Consider the following 23,238-nt stretch of genomic DNA (forward strand, 5'->3'; position numbering starts at 1 on the left):
GCTTCTCCTGATTTCCATCCTCTTACAGACTAGGACATTGTTGGGCTGGTTATTGTTTTAACACCCTCCCCCTGACTCTTTTCCATCCTGTTCAGTGATTCAACAGGCTGACCTCTGAAGACCTCATCACTTGTGCTCCCATCCCTTAGAGGCACCACCAAGGACCAGAAAGTAGGAGCAGAGAGAGACAGGAATGTTTTTTACTCTGCTCTTTCCCTGATGTGGTACCTCTCTGGGGCTTCACTGACTCTGTCACTATCTCCAGCACCTTCAGGCTGGGGATGGGGATGGCTGCCCACCACTGTTCATTCCTGAATGCCTCCTCATCCCCTGTTGATTCCCCTCACCATGTCTACCCCTCTGAAAAAGTTCTTCATACCATGCTCTTCTGAATTCCATCTGAACGTGCCTCTGCCTCCTGCTGCAATCAAGACTAATAAAATTATAGTGTCATCGTTTGCTCACCTCTCCTCTCCTCTCCTAGACTGGAAGTTTCCTGAAGATAGGGAACTTTATCATTTTTTTCACAGCTTACAGCCCCTTAATATGACTTTTGGCAAATAAGTGTTATTAACAAAAAAAAAATTTGTTGCTTTTAAATATTTATTAATCAACATGAATGAATACATGTTGATTAATAAATATTTAAAAGCAACAAATTTCTTTGTTAATAATACCCATTTGTCAAAAGTATTCATTCATTCATTCATGTATTCATGTATTCATTCATTCATGTTGATTAATAAATAGTTAAAAACAATAAAATAGGGACGCCTGGGTGGCTCAGTTGGTTGGACGACTGCCTTCGGCTCAGGTCATGATCCTGGATTCCTGGGATCGAGTCCCGCATCGGGCTCCCAGCTCCATGGGGAGTCTGCTTCTCTCTCTGACCTTCTCCTCACTCATGCTCTCTCTCACTGTCTCTCTCTCAAATAGATAAATAAAATATTTAAAAAAAAAAAAAAAAAAAAAAAAAACAATAAAATATCTTCCTTCAGTGTACATTAATTTAGACTTTAAATTTTAGGCATTTTATTTGGACTAAACCAAATGTCTTCTTTATGCAATTAGCCACCCAGATCCTGTTCCTGAAGCAAACTATGTTTGGACTATCATTTCAATAAAATCTCTCTTTATAAAATTAATGTTCTTATTCTTCCAGATCCTTAAATTTGGATACCACTGATTTAATATTATTTTAATTTCTTAAGGGACTGGAGGACATTGTAGTTTCCTTTCCTTTTTTTTTTTTTTTTTTTAATTTTATTCATTTATTTGAGAGAGTATGTGTGTGCGCACACATCCCTCCCTACACAAGTTGGGGGAGGGGCAGAGAGAGAGGAAGACTTCACTGAGCAAGGAGCTGATCCCGGGACCCAAAAATCATGACCTGAGCCAACATCACTTACTTAAGCAACCAAACTGCCCAGGCACCTTTCTTTTTTCTTTATTAAGTAGACTCTATGTCCAATGCAGAGCTTGCATTCATGACCCAGAAATCCAGAGTTGCATGCTCTACGCACTAAGCCTGCCAGACACGCTCCTAGTTTCCTGATTAAGATAAAATTTGGAAGTTTCAAAACATATTATAGGCTCAAAGGACTTCCAAGTACAACAAAATTTTTTATTAAAAAAGAAAAACTGCACCCGAGTTGTTCTTAACAAAAATACCCAGGAGCTTGGTGTGTAGAAGAGTTAAATCACCAGAGGAGGCAGACAGAATAGGCTGCTGGGCCATGCTATCCCCCTACCTAGAGGTGTGAGAGCTTGGGTCAGAACCTGGTTTATTCACTTTCTCTGGCTTAAAATGTAAGAAGTGCCTTTGACTCATCCCTTTCCTTCAGACTGGATAGCCGAGGGAGGTTTCTGATTTTATCTTTGAAATTTCTCTTCAACTACTGCTCTGACTTCTCACTGGGGCAAAGCTAATCTTGGTCCCTATTACCTCTGTCCTGCCTTTTGCAAGTATCCCAAAATAGCTGCACTGATTCCAGTGCTCTCTCCTAAGTCCTTCCTGGCCCTAGGCAACTTACCCAAGCGGTTTCTCAATCCTCTCTAACAAACATTCTCCACCAGAGAGCCGGGTCTAGTCCACCTCAGGAGCATGCTTGCTCAATCCTGTCTCTGCCTGTCCCTTTGTTTATGTTGTTCCCCATATCTTAAATGCCTTTCTGCGTCTTCTCTGGCTATCCAAAATCTCACCCATAGTTCAAGTTCAGCTTCGATTTCACCTTCACCATGAGCTTTCCTTCCAACAACTCTAAACCACAATAAATGCTTCCTTTCCAGTCATCCCATAGCACTTAATTACAGAATCAGAGTTGGAAGAAAACTTCATAATAAAAAATAAATAAATAAAATATATTTTAGCAAATGAGAAAACAGATTCAAGGAGATAATGAAGTGACCTATTTAGGGTTATACAGCTGGTAAATGATAAATGGGGGGAAACAACCAAGACCTCTAATCTTAGCTTAGTCCCATTTCTCTTCCACTTGTCTCTGCAACTAATAGGAATTTGCTTGTATTATTTGCATGTGTTTCATGGAACAAAGTTGGATCTCCCTACAAAGATTGAGTTTCTCTTGAGATTGGAACCTATGTCTTATACTTCTTTGATATTCCCACAGCAAATAATAAGCACTCAAAACAAATCTTCGTGGTATTAAAATTCAAATTTTTAAAGTCTTTTGACAACTCCACAGTGCCTTGCACGTGATGTACATAATGGGTGCATAGCAGATTCTTCAAAAATATTAGTTGGTTGATTAGCTGAGTGAAAGACAAGTGCACACTCAGGCATTCTTTCAGCTACGAAGATACTATGCATCAGGCAACATCTAGGTGTTGGAGGTACACAGATTATGACATGCACTTGGGGTACACTAGGTTTCAGTGAGGATGAATACAAACACTTGGCAACCATACAATAAAATGAGAGACGTGCACAGGGGATAAGTACTGTGGGAATGTGTGAGCAGGGGACAACACAAAGAGCCTTGGAGGAAGACTCTTCGGGGATGAGTCTTGGAGGGATAGAGTCTCACCAAGTATAGGGAAAAAAGCGGAATTCCAGTAATCAGGGTCAGCAACATACAGAAGCAGGCAAGTGTGTAGTGTCAAGGGACAACAAAGAAGAGAAGGACTCTTTTTTTTTTTTTTTAAGATTTTATTTATTTATTTGACAGAGATCACAAGCAGGTAGAGAGGCAGGCATAGAGAGAGAGGGGGAAGCAGGCTACTCACTAAGCAGAGAGCGCGAAGCAGGGCTCCATCCCAGGACCCCAAGATCATGACCTGAGCCAAAGGCAGAGGCTTAACCCACTGAGCCACCCAGGCACCCCAAAGAGAAGGACTCTTGGAGAAGGTTAGAGTCCGGACAGGTAGGTTGCATCAGCTTGTAGAGAACCTTGCATGCAGTACTAAAGAGTTTGGACTTTATTCTGCAGGCAGTGGGGAGTCAGGAAACTTTTTTTAAAGTTTTATTTATTTAAATAATCTCTCCACAACATGGGGTTCTAACTCACAACACTGAGTTCAAGCGTTGTATGTACTTCTGACTGAGTCAGCCAGGACTCCAAGAAACCAGTTGAGATACAATTCTAGGTGTCCATGGAGGAGAGCTAAGCAGCAGGCAGGAGGGTGGGAGTGGGACAAGGAAGGGGCAGTTGGAGTGGAGAGGCACCCAGGTGCCACCTTTTTAAAAAAGATTTTATTTATTTATTTGACAGAGAGAGAGAACACAAGCAAGGGGAGTGGCAAACAGAGGGAGGGGGAGAAGCAGACACCACACCCCACTGAGCAGAGACACTGATGTGGGGCTTGATCCCAGGACCCTGGGATAATGATCCAAGCTGAAGGGAATCGCCCAACCAAATGAGCCACCCAGGAGCACCCCCCCCTTTTTTTCTTTAAAGACTTTATTTGTCAGAGAGTGGGAGGGAGAGAGAGAGCACATGCATGCACAAGCGGGGAACAGCAGGCAGAGGGAGAAGCTGAGCAAGGAGCCCAAGGCAGGACTCGATCCCAGGACGCTGAGATCATGACATGAGCCAAAGGCAGACGCTTAGCTGACTGAGCCACCCAGTTACATTTTTAAAAGTTAATTTTTAAAAAAGCATTTTCTGTATATCAGGAATACTTCACTCATTCAATCCTTACCACGAAACTTGAGCCACTTGCCTGAGCCACCCAGGCTCAGTTGGTTAAGCATCTGCCTTCAGCTCAGGTCATCATCCCGGAGTCCCAGAAACAAGTCTCACATTTGGCTCTCTACACAGTGGGGAGTGTGCTTCACCCTCTGACCCTTGCCCCGCTCACGCTCTCTCAAATAAGTAAATAAAATCTTTAAAAAAAAAGATTTTAAAAGATTTGGGACGCCTGGTTGGCTCAGTTGGTTAAGCAGCTGCCTTCGGCTCAGGTCATGATCCCAGCGTCCTGGGATCGAGTCCCACATCGGGCTCCTTGCTCCACAGGGAGCCTGCTTCTCCCTCTGACTCTTCCTTCCACTCTGTCTACCTGTGCTCGCTCTCACTCACTCTCTCTCTGACAAATAAATCTTTAAAAAAAAAAAAAGATTTAAAAGATTTTTTAAAAATCTTTTTTTAAAAATATTTTATTTACTTATTTGACAGAGAGAGAGAGAGATCACAAGTAGACAGAGCAGCAGGCAGAGAGATGGGGGGAACCAGGCTTCCCACTGAGCAGAGAGGCTGATGTGGGGCTTAATTTCAGGACCCTGAGACCACGACCTGAGCCTAAGGCAGAGGCTTAACCTACTGAGCCACTCAAGTGCCCCAATAAATAAAATCTTTTTAAAAAGTTACTCCAGGGGCGCCTGGGTGGCTCAGTGGGTTAAAGCCTCTGCCTTCGGCTCAGGTCATGATCCCAGGGTCCTGGGATCGAGCCCCACATCGGGCTCTCTGCTCAGCGGGGAGCCTGCTTCCTCCTCTCTCTCTGCCTGCCTCTCTGCCTACTTGTGATCTCTGTCTGTCAAATAAATAAATAAAATATTAAAAATAAATAAATAAATAAATAAAAATAAAAAAGTTACTCCAAGAAGTGAAAGATTGTGAATAATGGATCTGGGACCACATATTATTACTTTTTTAAAAAACAACTTTTATTCAGACAATTTACATACCATCATATATTAATTTTAAAGTGGAAAAAAATACATTTGTGTATTTAAAAATCACAGAACACTCCAGTTCCCAGTAGGGGAAAAAATCACTATTGACATTTTTATATACTTCCCCCTTCTGTGAATGTTACCTTCTGTAACTGAGCTCTCCCATTCCCAGGCCTCAGAGAAAGGGACAGGATCAGATCCATGCCACGAAGACTGTGAGAAGGATGGACTCAGCACAGAGGAGAGGGGGAAGGAGGAACAGAAGATGTGGGCATGATTCAAGGTCAGCGGAGAAGTCAGGGAGATGGTCATTGATGCCTCTCTTTTCTGAGTAGTGGATGAGGGCATCTGCTGACAGTGAGACAGAGAGCCAGACCAGGCTTGGATTAGGATCACCAGGCTAATGGGAACAGGTTAGAACAGCTATTAGAGGACCAGGAAAGGTTAACTAGGGACTCAGGAAAAGATCCTAAGCATCATCAGGACCCAGATGAGACTGAAAATCATAACTGTTTTTGGCAAAGCCAATTAGCACACATGACAATGTTTTTTCCTCCAGCAACAACACTGCAACATAATCTCATTAACTTCTTTCTCTAGGTCCTGTTTTAAAATGCTTTTCTAAAAGTACGGCGCAGGGAATATAGCCAATGATACTGTAATAACTTTGTATGGTGACAGATGGTGACTATACTTACTGTGGTGAGCATTTCTTAATGTATCTAAATGTTGAATCACTTTGTTACACACCTGAAACTAATATAATATTGTATGTCAACTATACATCAATTAAAAAATTTTTAAATTTTTCTGAAACTTCTTTATATTCTCTACATGATATTAACATGAGGTGCCTTTATTTTGACAGCAGAAAGAGGCCTGTTTAATGCAGGGTGAGGAGGTCATCTTCCAGTAGGTCAATGTAAAATTGCATAATCAGGTTCTAAAAATTAATTACAGGAAAACAGTTGGAGGAGCCCTTGGCCTGAGAATGTACTTAAAAACCCGGGGGTTTCAGTTGTCCGTTAGCTCAGTGTGAACCGATGATGTGACAAGCTGCCAAAAAGCTAATGTCAGCTTGTTGTCATCATATAAACATGCTTAATGGGTCAGGGAGAGCAACACTTTATACATGCATTAGGGAACTAACTTATGTATTTGTTTGTTATGTACCATTCCAGGAAGAACCTTGGTAAAGAGCTTTCAGGGGACTTTAAGAAGTCTTCAATCCACATCATGTGAGTAAGGAATAAGAAAAGCCTTCTGCCCTTCTCCCTTCATTTGCCCCCTCAGGGAAATCACACCAAAATCTTGTCCTCACGCTGATGGCTCCCTCAGCTATATCCCTACCAAGACCTCTCCGCTGGTCTTGTCCATCCAGCCTCCTGCTGGATGTCTACCCGTGAATGCCCACAGCGCCTCAAGGTTACTATGTACAAACCTGCTCGTGACAATTTTTCTCAAAACAGACGTTCCTCGTTTCAGGCAGTCATGTCATCCCTTGCTCAGCTACTGAAGTCTTCTAGGACACCTGTTTCTCAAGCACCACGCACATCAGTCACCAAAGCCTACAGATTCTAACTCTGCAGGATTATCCCCGTTGTCCCTGTTCTCCAGTTGTTCTCCTACTGCTTTACTCAGGATCTCATTGCTCTTGGCCTGAATTGCTGAATTCAGCATTCGTGTCTTCAGTCTGTTTCCTAGCTAGTCTTCTGGACTTCAGTCTCCCTTTGCTCCCTTTGCTTCCTCAAGCCAAGATTTGTTAATGGTCTAAATATAAAAATCAATTTATGTCACTCTCTTACTTAAGATCTTTCGATAGCTTCTCCAAATGTTTTAGCAGAAGGCTTCAACTCTGAACTTAGGATGAAGGCCCAAGTTCCACCTCTATCCTCCTACCACAACCTACCAAAATGCTTCACTTCACTCCAGCTGAGCCACTTGGCTATTTCACGCCACTGCGTCTCTCTGCTTCCCCATGCCCCCACCCATCCAAGCGGCACTCTATCCTTCAAGCTCCACTGAGGGAGCTTCTTGTCCAGGAAGAATTCTCGGGTGCCCCACTTTAGTTTGGATATCCTTTGTGTGTGCTCGATACTGCACTGGGTCTACACTTAAACCTGTAATACTTGATTTATTTGTTTGCCTTCCTCTCTAGACTTTAACTGCCAAAGTGCACAGACCCTAGTTTATTGAACTTCATAAATCTAAATCTGGAGCCAAGCACCATGCATGGCAAGGAAAAGGCCCTCCGTAAATGATTTTTGTTTTTGTTTTGGTTTGGCTTTACTTTACTACACTAGGGCACTGCTCTAGGTGCTAGGAATACAATAATGAACAATCCAGATCTGAGTCCTGCTCTAAATAAATGAACAAATAAATACCGACTACATGAACGGGGAGTATTTATTTGGGGGAAAGAGAAGTCCTAGAGTGACAATAACGAGAGCCTTCTCTTTTTTTTTTTTTAATTTTTATTTATTTATTTGACAGACAGAGATCATAAGTAGGCAGAGAGGCAGGCAGAGAGAGAGAGAGGAGGAAACAGGCTCCCTGGCGAGCAGAGAGCCCGACGCGGGGCTCGATCCCTGGACTCTGGGATCACGACCTGAGCCGAAGGCAGAGGCTTTTACCCACTGAGCCACCCAGGCAACCCGAGAGCCTTCTCTTAAGTAGAAGAGAGAGTAATGTATTTTTATCTTGCTCCTGAATTAAGAATCATCGAGTAAAATCTAGAGAGAGGTAGATTTCACTTTTTTGAGTAACTAAAATTGGTAAAAACTGGAATCGTCTGGCAGATGATGTAGTGACCACCTCCCCCCCATCTCTGTAAATAGGAAGTGATCAGGCAAAGTGTGACAGCACTCCTGGGGATGAGGGGGTAGGTTAATCCAGAGAGCCTAATAGGGCATGTCTGGACCATGAAACCACTATTGCACTTCGAACCTGCGTTCCCTCCAGAGCTCCATTTTGTTCTAATCTTACCAACACCTTAAGTTCAATGATTAAATGTATACCATTTTTTCTTTCCACTTTATCCTTTTCATAGCCTGTCCTTATTATGCATAAGCATATCTAGAAGCTCATTTGTACTCTTTATACCTATACCAGGCTTATCTGTTCTTCTTGGCTCCTCAGTAATGGTCCTGGCAGAGTCTTTATTCAGATGATGAGCTGGGAAGACCTGAAAGGACACAGCTGGATATTTCATATCCCACTTGGGTTGGTAGAGTAGCTAGCAGTTGGGAATCACCCTTTTAACTCAAATAGAGTCAACTGGATGGGAAAGCCAATGCGGCTGGGGCCTGGGTGGCTCGGTAGGTTAAGCATCTGTCTTCTGCTCTGATCATGATCATCATGATCCCATCGAGCCCCACATCAGTGGGGAGCCTGCTTCTCCCTCTGCCTGCCACTTCACCTGCTTGTGCATTCTCTATGTCAAATAAATAAATAAAAATGTTAAGAGAAGAAAAAAATAAAGAAAGCCAGCCAATGGGGAAGAAAGTAAGCTAGCATCCTAGAGTATTATGTTTATAGCTCCCATAGTTAGGGAGCCATAGAGTTTCCATTGTTAGGGAGCTCCTACAGGGAGCACAGCAGAGGGTAACTGCTCATTCAGTGCTTAAGTTTCTGTTACCTGCAACCTGAGGCTCATTTACATCAATGCCAGATATCAGGAGAGGCTTCAAGTGAGCAATTGATATAGGTTTCTTTCTATTTGTTAGAATTAAAGAATTTTTGTGCATGAAGGAAATAGAATGACAGACATGGAAATCCTGGGCCCAAGTCCTTTTCTTCCCCATGAAAGAGCAAGAAACATTCAGTTGGTGTGCAGGCCTTTTTCACTTGCTCAGACACTGGGCTTGGTCCTAACCTAGAATGATATTAATGCTTTTTCATTTATTATATGATCTTTCACTCGTCTACCACTACTGACCAATACTAAGCATCCCACCAGCAACCCACCCCCCCATTAGCCATCAGTGGTTCTTTCACCTCGATTTTGGCCTCAGTCAAGATTGCCAACAAGAAATATGAGTCCCTGAGGTGCCTCAGTTAAGCATCTGCCTTTGGGTCAGGTCACAATTTCGGGGTCCTGGATTTAAGCCTCATGTCGGATTCCCTGCTCAGCAGGAGTCCGTTTCTCCCTCTTCCTCTGCTTGCTTGCTCTCTCTCTCACTCTGATAAATAAATTTTTAAAAATAAAAAAAAAAGAAAGAAAAAGAAATATGACTTGTTGCCATGTGTCATGAGTTTTAAGGCACAGGCACTTGTACCCCTGCAAATGAATTGATGATATCAATTTATTTTTTATGGCTCACCATCCAGCCTTTAGTTAAAAGCTTGATTGGAAGTTGGGTTTCCAATGCGCACACGGTATGTGCTCTAAAGGCCAGAGGACTAATTTGGAAGATAGAACTGTTAAAGAACTTTTCAGAGTTCCTAGGCTTAGCATTAAGTATTGTGTCTAGAGATTGGTCTTTTCTATATTAATTAAGAAGCTTGCTAACTCCTGTAGTTTAGTCTGGCAGGGACATACCATAATGTTTTTTGAGGCCATCATGTTAGCTAATATTCAAGTGGTATAGGACAGAATTAAAGCCAGCCTCTGCACTATTACCAGGAATGTCTTATTCTTTGGTATGATTAAACCTAACAGCTTAATCATAACCAAATCATCCAGTAACACCTGCAGTTATCACAAGGTATTCCCATAGTTTTCCTTGTTCACCAACAGGTTTCCCTGCTTCTCATATTCCCACCCCTTTCACATTTTCAGCTATACATGGGTAACAACCTTACAGGATGTTTCATTTGTTGTTGAATGAGGTAGGAGGTGATGAAGAAGGCTTGATTAACTTTAAAAATGATTCCATAAACATAATAGATGTGAAGTTCACAAGAATTTCAAGATCCTCAACTCATAACAATGCTTAAAGCTCAATAAATATTTGTTATTTATTGTAGCTGCTCAATAACTATTTATTGAATGAGTGCCTGGAGCAATCAAATTAGAAAACAATGTTAATCTCACATTTTTATTCGTGAAATGTAGAAACTTTGGGGTTCTTTCTTGATAAAAGAATGAGGTTAGCTTAAACAAGTAGTAATCTGATCTTATATTGTAATAAAATCTTATATCGTAATAAAATAGTGTTTACTGTAGTTATTGAAAGTTGCTCTAGACTACAAAAAAATGTTTGCTCTTTGTTCTAAATTCAAAAATAAAGATAGGGGCACCTGAGTGGCTCAGCGGGTTAAAGCCTTTGGCTCAGGTCGTGATCCCCGGGTCCTGGGATCAAGCCCCACATCGGGCTCTCTGCTCCGCAGGTAGTCTGCTTCCTCCTCTCTCTGCCTGCTTCTCTGCCTTCTTGTGATTTCTGTCTGTCAAGTAAATAAATAAAATCTTTAAAAAAAAAAAGAAATCAAGGACAAATATGGCTTCTACAGTGATGGCACCTGAAGCACATTTATCCTTCTACTTTTCATTTTCTTAAAGTCGATTGATACTCAAAAAATTCTGTATGAATTAAGCTAAAAGGTTAAGGCATACTCTACCAGAGGGACCTTTCACTGCTATTATGGAAGACCTCTCAGCTTATTTTATTTTCCAAGCCCAATTTTACAGCTTTAATTGGTATTTAACAATCAAATCAATGAAACCAATGAAACAATAAAATAGATACTTGGTGCTAATGACATTTCCCAGTGAGGACATAGCTCCCGTCTTCAAAAAGATTATGTTTGTTCAAATGTAAAATACATATTTTATAGTCCTTCCCTCCTCCATCTTAAATATATGGGTGTGGAATATAAATCAACAGAGAAAATAACTCACTTGAGATCTGTCCAGAAGAAGCAAAAAGTTCAGGTTTTTATGAAAATATAACACTTTTGAACTGAGTAGGTTTAAAAATAACGAAATCAGTAATTCTTTGTATATATATGGCTGTTTATAATTTATGTAATTATCTCCTTTGCTCCACGTATCAATCATGGAGGTAAATGGAGTGGGGCTGTGTACTGTTATTATTTATTATTTGAGAAAATGTAATGTGATACCCAGGCTCACATAGATAACAGATACTAAAGTTATAACTAGAATCCCAAGTCTTTTGAACCCTAAAATACTGCTGTTGCCTTTACACTATACCACTTTCTCTACTAAATATCACTTTAAGTTAAAAAATAATTCTAACTTAATTGCTTTTTAAATTGGTTTTGAATTCAATAGAATTTCACTCAAGATTTTAAGTTCTGAATGAAGATAGCCAACTGTGTTTTAATTCAAGATCCATCTTCCTCCTGAAGCCTCCCCAAACCCTCCATCTCATACTAAACGCTGAACTCCTCTCTAAAAGGAGCCAAATGTATTGTATTCTTTCTTATACCCCTTTATGACTTTAACATAAAGTCAAATGTAAAAACTTACAATGTTATAAACTTACAATCTATACAGCATGAATAATCCTGTCAATTGCATTGGAGATCCCTTAAAGACAGAAACTGAGTTTTCTACCTAAATGTATATTTCTATATTGAATGAATCAAACTGGAGAGACAAGACTGGCCTAGCTAAGGAGTTTGAAGCCAGATTGTACACAACCCTGGGCACTTTGTCAACCAAAATAATGTGACCTTTAAACTGAGTAGGGACGGTTTGAGGCCAAAGGAATGACACAAGGAGCTAAAATAATTAAAAAGAAAGTTAAAGAAATTAAGGATTGTAGTCCCTTTGAAAAGAGATTAAGAGAAGAACTCATTAAGATTCACCAGCCTCTGAATGGCACTGAGAATTGAGATGCTACAAAGCTATTTGACCTGGTGTCAAGAACAAGGGGAGATGCCACAATAAGATAGGCCAGGGATGGACACTCCAGGAATTCAGAGAGGAATTTTGGAACCGAACAGCATAAACATGGACTAAGCAACCAGAGGCAGCAAGAGAGCTGATTCTTAGATACAGTTTCTAGAATAGAATTAAGAGTTCTTTAGCAGGCGATAAAATCTGATGATGTTCTGAGTCCTGAATCAAAGAGGGGTTCAGTGGTAGAAGGGACTAACGTTTGTAATCATGTCCTTTACCACTGCATGTGGTATTACAACAGTATTTGCTAGCCCTAGCTCTGGTTCAAGCTAGTTTCAGCCGGAGCAGACAGAAGCAATGCACCTGGGAGCCACAGCCACCATGCTTAGGGCTGTACCTCTGAGAGTGCCGGCAGCCTTTCTCAACCAGGGTCAGCAGGGTTTCAAGCCTGACACCTCAGTGTCATGGCAAAAACAAATTACCAGTCTTAAAGTAAAAAATAAAGAGAGCTGCTCACATAGCCCTGGTCCAGGCAGGCAGCCTTGCAGCTCTTATTACAGGTGCTGTGGAAGCACATGGATGCTGCGGGCCTCACAGTTCACAGTAATGAGAGTCTCCATCCTAAGAAGCTTTGGAGAAAGGTGTGGACAGGTACAAAGGAGGACCAGGTTACTCTGAGTGTGTTTCCACTTCAGTCTGGGCTTTAGGAAGGATAATTAACCAGGGAGATGCTGAGAGAAATTGCTGGGAAAAGTGGGTGAGTTGGGGGAGACCTTTACACAGAGCCCACTATAGTTAGCCAAAGAATTTCTTTTTCTTTTTTCAGTTTTTATTTAAATTCCAGTTAGTTAACATACAGTGTAATACTAATTTCAGGTGTATGATTCAGTGATTCAACACTTCCACACATCACCTGGAGCTCATGACAAGAGCTGGTTAGCTCAAGAATTTCTCACCCTGATTCTCTATTCACAGTGAATCTTTACAATGACTTTGCCTCCTATCTCAACATATATTTTTAAAAAAGATTTTATTTATTTATTTGACAGGCAGAGATCACAAGTAGGCAGAGAGGTAGGCAGAGAGAGAGGAGGAAGCAGGTTCCCCGCTGAGCAGAGAGCCCGATCTGGGGCTCGATTCCAGGACCCTGAGATCACAACCCTAGCTGAAGGCAGAGGATTTAACCACTGAGCCACCCAGGCGCCCCAACACATTTTTTTTTAAGAAGAAAGGTTTTTTGTTTGTTTGTTTGTTTGTTTAAGATTTTATTTATTTATTTGACAGACAGATATCATAAGTAGGCAGAGGCAGGCAGAAAGAGAGGGGGAAGCAGGCTCCCCACCGAGCAGAGAGCCCGATGCAAGGCTGGATCCCAGGACCCTGGGATCATGACCTGAGCCAAAGGCAGAGTCTTTAATCCACTGAGCCACCCAGGTGCCCCCCAACACATTTTTAGAAAATACAAACATTCTTTCTCAATAAATTATCTCTTGTTGTCTCTGTCATCTTTTGCCCCAACCAGTTGCCTATCCTTTTGGACTCCCTCCCCCCATGCCTCACTTCTGAAACCTGCTTTACAGGATATCCAACACTGACAAGCTTCCCAAGGCGGACAAAGGTAATTGAGGGCTGGAACCACAGGTTCCATGACAGCTAGGAAGGAGAGTTGGGACAGAACTGGAAGGCTGTCAAGAGAGGAAGGAAACATAAAGATAAGCCATGGTAGCATCACTGACATGATCAAGGGCAATTTTATTTAATCCCTTTATAACTTGCTGTTTGTTCATTTACTGCTCATGTGTGCCTTATATCCCAGGGCAATGTTCCTAGCCTGGAGTGGAGAATGTGAACACACACCAGTGCGGTTTCATTTGTATAGTATTTAACTTGTTGCCGCATAAAATAAACTTGATAATATTATGAAAATAGTCAGAAACCAAAAGCCTGATACAGTGAAAGGGAAAAATTAGGACTGGGAAAAACAATCTTAAATATTAAAGAAATCACTAGAAGTGGAGAAATCAAGTGGAAGTACAAAATTAGGTTTATGTGAAAGGTTTGAAAGTAATCTTAAAACTAGGTGGTTAACTAGACTCTATAGTAATAGCAAGCATACTGACACTTTAAAAATTATAATCTTTGTTCCGTCAGACTTTTATGATAAATAAAAAAATACATGTAGAAAGGGGCACCTGTGTGGCTCAGTGGGTTAAGCCTCTGCCTTCAGCTCAGGTCATGATCTCAGGATCCTGGGATCGAGCCTCTCATTGGGGTTTTTGTTCTGCAGGGAGCCTGCTTCCTCCTCTCTCTCTGCCTGCCTTCTCTGCCTACTTGTGATTTCTCTGTCTGTCAAATAAATAAATAAAATCTTTTAAAAATTAAAAAAATACATGTAGAGAGAGCAATGTTTTCTACAAACTTATTAGTAATACACAATACATTAATTTCACAAACCTTCATTTATGATCAATTATCTGTAGACTGCTCTAAGGGAGCAGGTGGAGGACAGAAATAAAGGTGCCCTGTGGGCTGTTCCCTGTGGAAGAGCTGAGATTTACTCAGTGAAATGAAGCATTCATGAAAGAGGTAAGTTGGAAGAAACTACACTGCAGTAGGCCAGGGTCTATACAGAGAGGCGGAGTTTGGAGAGGTCAAGAGCCAAAGATTTAGAGGGTTGGAGTGAGTACTGATCATTCTGGATACTATAGATCCATAAGGTCGAATACGATAGCCACTAGCCCCATGTGGCAGATTGAGAACTGAAATATGGCTAATCCTAACTGAAATGCATATTTAAGTGTAAAATAAAGTACATACCAGATTTCAAAGACTTGGTATGAAAAAAATGAATATAAAATATTTCATTGATATATTTTGTACCAATTACATCTTGAAATCATAGTATTTTGGATATACTGGGTTTAAGAAACTATATTACTAAAATTAAATTCACTTTCTTCACACTGTAGCTATTTTAAGCACTGTTTTAAGAAGATAAATCTGATTATACTGGTCAAGATAGAGTGAGTCGGGGAACTAGATGGAAGAATACCAGGAAGCCTCTAAAAAAATGAGATGAATAGGACCTGGCTTAAGATAGAAACTGAGGTTATCAAAAGGAAAAGGGATCCAAGAAACATCATGAAGGAAGAACCAATAAGAATGTGATTATTAGATAGAAAAAAGGGAGAAGAAAAGTGTCATGGAAAAAAAAGTGAACCCAGGAGTCTGGGAATACAGTTCTTCCATTAAAAGAATTAGAAAACCAGTGAAGGTGTGTGAGGTGGATAGAAAAATGCTGAGCTAGCTGTTGTTGTTATTTTCCTTTCTTTCAACATGTTGAGTTTAAGGTAATGGGAAGCATGCAATTGGCATTTGGGGAAATGACACTGGAACTCAGGAGAAAGGCTGGACTGAGATGTGCATTGAGAAAAACATGATCTTTAATGCTAAGTGAATGAGTTCCAGGAGGAGAAAGCAGAAAGGCAAAGGAAGAGTTGAAGGGAAAAAAACGAATTCACAGCAGGCTTTTATTTTATTTTAAGATTTTATTTGTCAGAGAGAGAGCACAAGGAGGGGGAGCAGCAGGCAGAGGGAGAAGCAGGCTCCCCACTGAGCAAGGAGGCCGATGCAGGGGCTCAATACAAGGGCTCAATCCCAAAACCTGGAGATCATGACCTGAGCTGAAGACAGATACTCAATCAACTGAGCCATCCAGACATCCCTATTTTGTTTTATTTTTTAAAAAGACTTTATTTATTTGAGAGAGAGCAAGCACATGCGTGCATGAGCAGGGGGCAGGGGTGATGGGAGAGGGAGAAGCTGGCACCCAACTGGGAGCCCAATGTGGGATTCCATCCTAGGATCCATCCCAGGACCCTGCGATCATGACCCAAGTCAAAGGCAGCCAGCTGCTCCAACAACTGAGCCACCAGGCACCCCAGGAAGTACGTTTTGAGTGGGTCATGATCAAGGGAGACTCACTGAATTTTGAGCAAGTAAGTGCTATGGTTGAATTTAAATTTTAAGAAAATTAATTTGGTTCTATTTTAAAGGCCAAGCCACAGAATTTAAGAGACCATTTAGCTCAAGCCCTTAGTCTCACAGATGAAATTCAGAGAGATTAAGAGACTTTTCCTTTCTTTTTAAAAAGATTTTATTTATTTATTTAACAGAGAATGCCAGAGAGCAAAAGCAGGGGGAACAGCAGAGGGAGAGGGGGAAGAAGCAGGCTCCCCACTGAGCAGGGCTCCATCCCAGGCGCAGGAGCCAAATGTGCCCTGAGATCATGACCTGAGCTGAAGGCAGATGCTTAACCAACCAAGAAACCCAGGCGCCCTAAGATTAAGACTTTTCTAAGAGAGAACCTTTATTTCTTGACTACTAATGGAGTTTACCTTCTACAATGTCTAAAATTTTAAAATATGCCTGACTCACAGCCCTCTTTGGGCATAGGTACTTTATGGAAGGCAGCTGTCTAATGAGAAAGGAAGGTTGTATGTGAGGGTGTATGAGGATTTGTGAGGTACTTGGTCTGGGACTCTGGGACTGAAACAAGGAGGATCCAGGTCAAGTGGTTTAGGTAAAAAGAAAAGAAAGGGCAATTCCAGCAGTGTGACCTAGTAGAGAGAAAACTGGATAACTAATTAGAAGATCTGGATTCTAGTCCTGGTTATCTGTGGTTATGGGAGAAGACACACTTTTATTTGTCACATCTCTTCCAAAGTTCAAATAAATGTTTTTAGCTGATCATTTGGAACTTGCAATGTATTTCCCAAAGAAGCAGTGTTATAAAACAGAGGTTAGTTTCTCAGATGATCTTCCAGGAATCAATAAAAATTCCACCAGAACTGAAATTAACGCATAATTACAAAGAGAAATACAAATATTTTTTGCAGCATTAATAAATTAGCAAAACAGATTAGCCAAACTAATTATCGTGAGGTTTTTAAAATGGAAAACATTTAATTAGGAGAGGATATGGAACTGAAGGCTGTGACGAATATGAAAGAGAATTACTTCTTGGCACTTTCAAGGTAATCTGAGGCTAACTGGCAAGGCTCACAAATGGAAAAGAGGCAGGAGAGAGAAAGGGAAAAAGAAAGTTTGAGCTGTATGGAATTTTTTTTTGAAAGATTTTTATTTATTTATTTGACAGAGATCACAAGTAGGCAGAGAGGCAGGCAGAGAGAGAGGAGGAAGCAGGCTCCCTGCGGAACAGAGAGCCTGATGTGGGGCTCAATCCCAGGACTCTGGGATCATGACCTGAGCTGAAGGCAGAGGCTTTAACCCACTGAGCCACCCAGGCACCCAGAGCTGTAAGTTTTTTTTTTTTTTTTTTAAGATTTTATTTATTTATTTGTCAGGCATAGAGGGAGAGCGAGCGAGTGAGCATAGGCAGACAGAGAGGCAGGCAGAGGCAGAGGGAGAAGCAGGCTCCCTGCCGAGCAAGGAGCCCGATGCGGGACTCGATCCTAGGACGCTGGGATCATGACCTGAGCCGAAGGCAGCCGCTCAACCAACTGAGCCACCCAGGCGAAGGCAGCCGCTCAACCAACTGAGCCACCCAGGCGTCCCGAGCTGTAAGTATTTTTAAGGAAGCCAATACAAACAGTGTTTCAGGGGTGAAAGAATGGGCCAAGCTGGGAAAAGCCAGAGAGAGATAGAGGTACCATTCTGAAACTAAGGGAGAAATGAAAGAAGGCCAGTGACTAACATACAGGTACAGAGGTCCTAATCCAGACTCCAGGAGATTAGGCCAAAAGTGGGTCCAAGAAATAAATCTGAGCTAGTGAAGTCCCAAGGGAATGGTGGGACAAATATTCAAGACTGGGTCAAAGACTCAGGCTATCAACTCCAAATGTGAGGCTCTATCTGGAGTCCAAATTCAGGGAACTCTGAGGCCACACTTTGAGCCAGACCAGAGACATACTAAGACTCCTTAGCTCTGGGGCCAGAACTGGTTTTAGACTGTTGGTGAAAGATGGGGTTGGGGGAGAGCAAAGCAAGGGGAGGAACCAAGCAAAAAACTACAGACACACAACTAGAGTTAGAGAAGGACAGAAAGAAACAGGTCTTATTATTTTTAAAGATTTATTTTATTTGACATAGAGAGAGACTACACAAGCAGTGGAGTGGGAGAGGGAGAAGCAGGCTTCTCGCTGAGCAGAGAGCCCCAAGCGGGGCTCAATCCCAGGGTTCTGGGATCACTACTACAGCGGAAGGCAGACACTTAAGGACTGAGCCACCCAGGGGCCCAAAGGTGTTAAAGAAAAGAGAGGGAGGGATGGAGGGAGGGAGGAAGAGACAGGTCTGAATTTGGTGTGCCGATGCATAGGAACTCAGACCGGATCCTCAGAAGGAGAAAAGGCGGTGGCAGGGGGAAAGACGCAGGAGGAGGAAAAGGTGCTCAGAGAGATAAACGACTCTCTAACCACCACCAGGGGGCACCTCCAGTTCCAGGACAGTTTTGTTGATTAACAGGACTGGCCAGTGGTGTGGGGGAGGGAAGAGGACAATAGAGTAGCCTTCCAACTAAGGGGCGGGGGGCGGGGTGTAGGGGGTGTGGGGGGTGTTGTAACCAGTACTCAAACATATTGGAGTAACCACATCTTCTCACCTTTCTGCTTCCTGGTGCTGTTCACAGTTCTAGGTACTATTATTACCTGGCTGGCTGGCAGGGACAATTGAGAGGCAAGGTTAAAAAAAGGTTAAATAATGATAAAAGATACAGGCAAAAATGAGAAGACAGAGGGAGAACTAGGAAAAAGAAACTGGGGAAAGAACAGTCAGGATATAATGGATTAGACATGAACATGAAGACCGTAGCTGTTTTTAAAAAGAGAGGGAAAAGTCAAACTGACCTGTGAGGAAATGAGGAAAGACAGGAAGAGAAAGTCCTGAAAACAGCTAATTCAGTTTATGTGATTAATTCCACAGTGGCTTGTCACCCCTTTCACATCTCATCTATTAATAGGATATCTACAGAAGAGCTGTGCTTTATAAACACACAAAACTGGAGCCTTTGCTCTTTGGGAGCATTTAGATATATGTTCATTTTTGTCAAAGATGAAAGAAAGCATGTGGTAGAATTGGAGGATGAATTTCAAATCACTAAATAGTTCCAGGTAATAAAGAACAAAACTGCATAACTTTGGGGCCCGTTTCCAAGCCAGGAGGGGGCATTGGGGGAGCCAGTGTTAGAAGTATTTTGACTCTTGAAAGATACATTTAAATACACTTTAAGAATTTGGCTTTTCTTTTTCCTTAAATGCTGCTTTTTTTTTTTTTTTTTTAAGATTTTATCTATTCACTTGACAGAGAGAAATCACAAGTAGATGGGAGAGGCAGGCAGAGAGAGAGAGAGAGAGGGAAGCAGGCTCCCCGCTGAGCAGAGAGCCCGATGCGCGACTCGATCCCAGCACCCCGAGATCATGACCCGAGCCGAAGGCAGCGGCCTAACCCACTGAGCCACCCAGGCGCCCCTTAAATGCTGCTTTATGAAAACACAACAGGTTATTAAAATGACCAGAATAAAGTGTGTGTGTGTGTGGGGGGGGCTGTTCCAGACAGCCCACTCCAAAATCTATCACATAAATCCGCTCGTCATTTTTCTCCAGATTTTGCACTGCTCAGGGTACAAGAGGATCTTTGATTTAGCCACTGGACACTTTATAACTGTGCCTGTCACTCAGTAAGTACTTGAGTACTTTAGGGGAAGGTCAGGGGTAGTGTTTACTAACCCAGAGGCAGATACAGAACCCGGCTAAGGCCCTCAAAGATTGAGAAATACCCAGAACTAAAAACGTTAACTGCAATGACCAATACAAGTCTCTGGGCATTCACTGTCGTTTTTCCACATTGCTGGTCTGGTTTTGAGGGGTTTTATTCTTCCTTCGGACTTAGCAGAATTGTAACGTACTACAGAATTTAATATTTCTAAAGCAGACACCTCAACACTCCTCTCCCAGAGCACATTCCCTCAGCCTGGGCGTGCAGATCTCTACCCCTCCCAGAGTACACTCCTCAGACCATCTCCCGTTTCCCATCCCCCAGCTTTCTAACTACATTGTGCGCACTCTTCCAGGCAGCTTTTCTGCAGCCAGGGCAGTTGCAGGGCTCCGAGCCCGTCTTCTCTGGGGCGGTCACACGTGTCCATTCCCTGGGGTGGGTGGGTGGGGGTGTCGCTCTTCGCGCAAGGCTGCTGATTGGTGCCTCCCCCTACCCCACCCTTCCCGCCGCTCTCCAGCCTCCATCCTACTTGGTTCCAGCTTAACCAGCCCCACCACCTTCTTTCCTTGGAGAGAAGAGCTACTTTAGATCTCCTTGGAACACCGTTCTTGGATGGAATAAAAGTGCTGAGAACAGGTGGAAATCACTTTATCTCGCCAGGCCTCACATTTCTGGGGGCTACAACCCACTGGTTCTCCAGGGATACTCTCAGCACCAATAATAACTGAACTCTCTCACACGTGCGTGTTTCGGGATCTAGCCCCTACCGAAAGCACCACCCGGCGGGCCCTTTAAAAGGGCGCGACCACTAAGGCCAAGTGGGGGGTGGGAGAGACCCTTATTGTCCTCATTGGTCCAAGTCAGTAAACTCCTCCGTCCCAAACACCTGGAAAGCGTAGTGAGTCCCACGGCAGTTGATTGGGGGGTACTTCGCTCCCTTCAAGCCACACTCCTCTTCTTTCTTGGGGCGCTCAGTTCCCTCTCCCCTCCCCCTCTCTTCCAATTGCAGCTGTCCGGACTGGGGGTGGGGAGCGGGGGCGGGGGTTGTTGTTGTGGTGAGGGCAGCCCCGCCCCCTCCTCGTGGGCGGCCCCTCCCCCAGGCCCTCTGTTCGGCCCCCTCCCCCCGCCCCCCCCAGCCCCATCTGTTTTCCCCAGCGGTGAGATGATTATATTGTATGGTACTGGGGGCGGCCGTAGCCGTAGCCGCAGGATGGGGCGCGCGCGCGGACCCCGTCGGCAGCCGGAGCAGCAGACGCCTCAGTAACTCGGGCCCCCGAGCCGCCGCCCCCCGCCCGGGTCGCCCGCCCTCAGCTCATGCACTCGCCGAGCGGCGGCAGCAGCGGGAGTAACAGCCGCCGCCGCAGCCGCCGCCACCCCCGCCCGAGAAGCTGAGGCGCTGAGGCGCTGCGACGCGGCGGGAGTCCGAGGCGGGCGGGCGAGCGGTGCGCGGGCAGCGTGGGGCCGCCGAGGCGCGCTTGGGGTTCGGGGCCGCCGCCGCCACCGCCGCGCCTGGGAGATGTGCCCGGAGGAGGGCGGCGCGGCCGGGCTGGGCGAGCTCCGCTCCTGGTGGGAAGTCCCGGCCATCGCGCACTTCTGCTCGCTCTTTCGCACCGCGTTCCGTCTGCCCGACTTTGAGATCGAGGTGAGTGGCTGCGAGGAGCGGGAGAGGTGGCGCACCCCGCGCCCCTTTCTCCCCAGCCCCCCTCGGGAGTCTGGGAGCACCGTGCGGGAGGGAGCGGGGGGCACGCGGAGACTGGCCGGTAGTCCGCAGCCAGGGGAAGGGCTCGGAGGTGGGGGCACGAGGCGCTGAAGGGCCAGAGCGCGGGCGGGGGACGCCAAGTGCCGGCGTCCGGGCTCGGGACGTTCGCTCGTGGCCGCCGTACCCACCCGCGCCTTCCGGGGCCAGTCGAAGCGGGCGGCGGGAGGGCGGGGGGAGAGTGCGCTTTTGTACGAGTGGGACCCGGCCGACTCTCCCGGGACTTCTCGGGCAGGAGGCTGAGTGTGTGGGGAGAGTGCGTGCGCGCGCTCCCTGCCCGGTGCCATTGAAGCGGCGAGCCAGCTGCTCCGGGCGGGGACGGGGTACGGGCTGGATTAACTCGGACCGGGCCGGGAGGCGGCCTGCGGCCGTTTGGGGGAGGGGTCTGTCGTGCCGTGGGGAGGCTCGCCCCCACTTCGGCGGGCGCGTGGAGGGGGAATCGGACTTTGCAGACTGCCGGAGGCCCGCGACTCTCGGGGGCGCTTTGGGTTAACTTCGGGCCGGCGGTGATGGGGGCCTGGGCTCGGGGGCGCGCTCTCCTCCGGGGAGCCGCCCGGCGCTCGCCCTTGCTCGGGGCTCCGAGGCGGAGGGAAAGTTTAGGACTCCGTTATTCTTTAATAGCGCCTTTCCTCGGAACATACAGTCCTCTTTATGCGGGGACCTCGGGAGCTCTTTGAGTTGATTTCGCCACCATTATCCCTCCGGGCGGGCGTGTTGTAAAGGGATGGCTTTTCTGGCCAGGCCGAAGGTGCTTTCAAACCCGGGGCTTTGTGATAACCGGACTAAAATCAGGGGGTCCTAGTAGCAGGGATGGTGGCGGGAGTGTGAGGAATGGAATGTACACGACGGCCCGGACGAGTACCCAGCCCCTACAAGCATCCGTCCTCCTTTCTTTTATTTTTATTTTTGGAAGGGGGTGTGAAATATTTGATTGGTTGGCAGGTTGAATTGCTTGCCCTCCTATGGCAATGTATATGTAGTGGACTTACCACCTTTTGCCTTGGACAAAGGTAAAGGGAAACTGTTGGTCAGTTTTTTTCTTTTCAGTTCTGCCAATGAGTTCCCCAATGGAGTAATCAAAATAAGAATTACTCTTTTCGAGGAACACGTAGTTGTTGTTGCCTCCCCACCCCCACCTATCCTACTTTCTGCCATTTTTGGATTGATTTTAGTTCGTTTATTCTTAGGATTTTTGCCTCACCTTTGTTTTTAGATTCAGTGTTGTTTGTGGAAATATCATTTGCTTCTTGTATGAATGAAGTGTTGAAACTTAACTCTTGTTGCAGAGTTAATGAAATTGGGAAAATAAAAAGATCGAAAGAAGTACGGTGGGAGAATGTGGGCCCATAAACTAGAACCACCTTCTGGCCTTTGGCGATTCTTAGTCCTGAAGCTGAGTAAAGCAATGTGATTAAATCGTAGGCTTCTGTTTTTAGGAAGATGTAATAACTTGGGCATTTTAGATAGCACCACAGCGTTTGCTTTCAAAGTTTGAACTTAATTGTAATAAGCATGGTCTTTACTAAAAATGTTAGTAGGATAACTGTTTTTATTTGGGGATGCTTAAATTCAAGAGATGCTTAACGGTTATTTTGGTAATACTGTTTTCTTTTAGTTGGTATAAAATCGTGAGTAGTTAAATTCTGTCGTGCTGCTCAAAATGGTGGCTGTTGTGGGAGGTGTTGCTTGTGACTGTGCCATCTTGGGTGATGATAGTAAACTTGTCCCCTAGCCCATTTTCTCCCTTGCAAGATAATAAAGTTGAGGTGACATTGAATTACAAGTTGAGACTTTAAGGACCCATTCTAAAAA

The 23,238-nt window shown here is 44.3% G+C and overlaps 1 protein-coding gene across 3 annotated transcripts in view; it reads left to right on the top strand.

The window, feature by feature from the left end:
• Positions 1–20,818: 20,818 nt before the first annotated feature.
• LOC101692228 (cat eye syndrome critical region protein 2) overlaps positions 20,819–23,238 on the top strand; it is a 175,162-nt gene continuing 172,742 nt past the window's right edge. For 2 of the 3 annotated variants that reach the window (XM_004773789.3, XM_045071601.1), the window contains exon 1: positions 20,819–21,312. In XM_004773789.3, coding sequence (XP_004773846.3) covers positions 21,187–21,312 — 126 coding nt within the window. In that variant the 5' untranslated portion in view covers positions 20,819–21,186. The remainder of the gene's footprint in view (positions 21,313–23,238) is intronic. The other variant, XM_045071600.1, reaches the window with a different exon arrangement.

Source organism: Mustela putorius, unplaced genomic scaffold (genome assembly GCF_011764305.1).
Source record: "Mustela putorius furo isolate JIRA1106 unplaced genomic scaffold, ASM1176430v1.1 tig00003988_pilon_pilon_pilon, whole genome shotgun sequence".
NCBI lineage: Eukaryota > Metazoa > Chordata > Mammalia > Carnivora > Mustelidae > Mustela > Mustela putorius.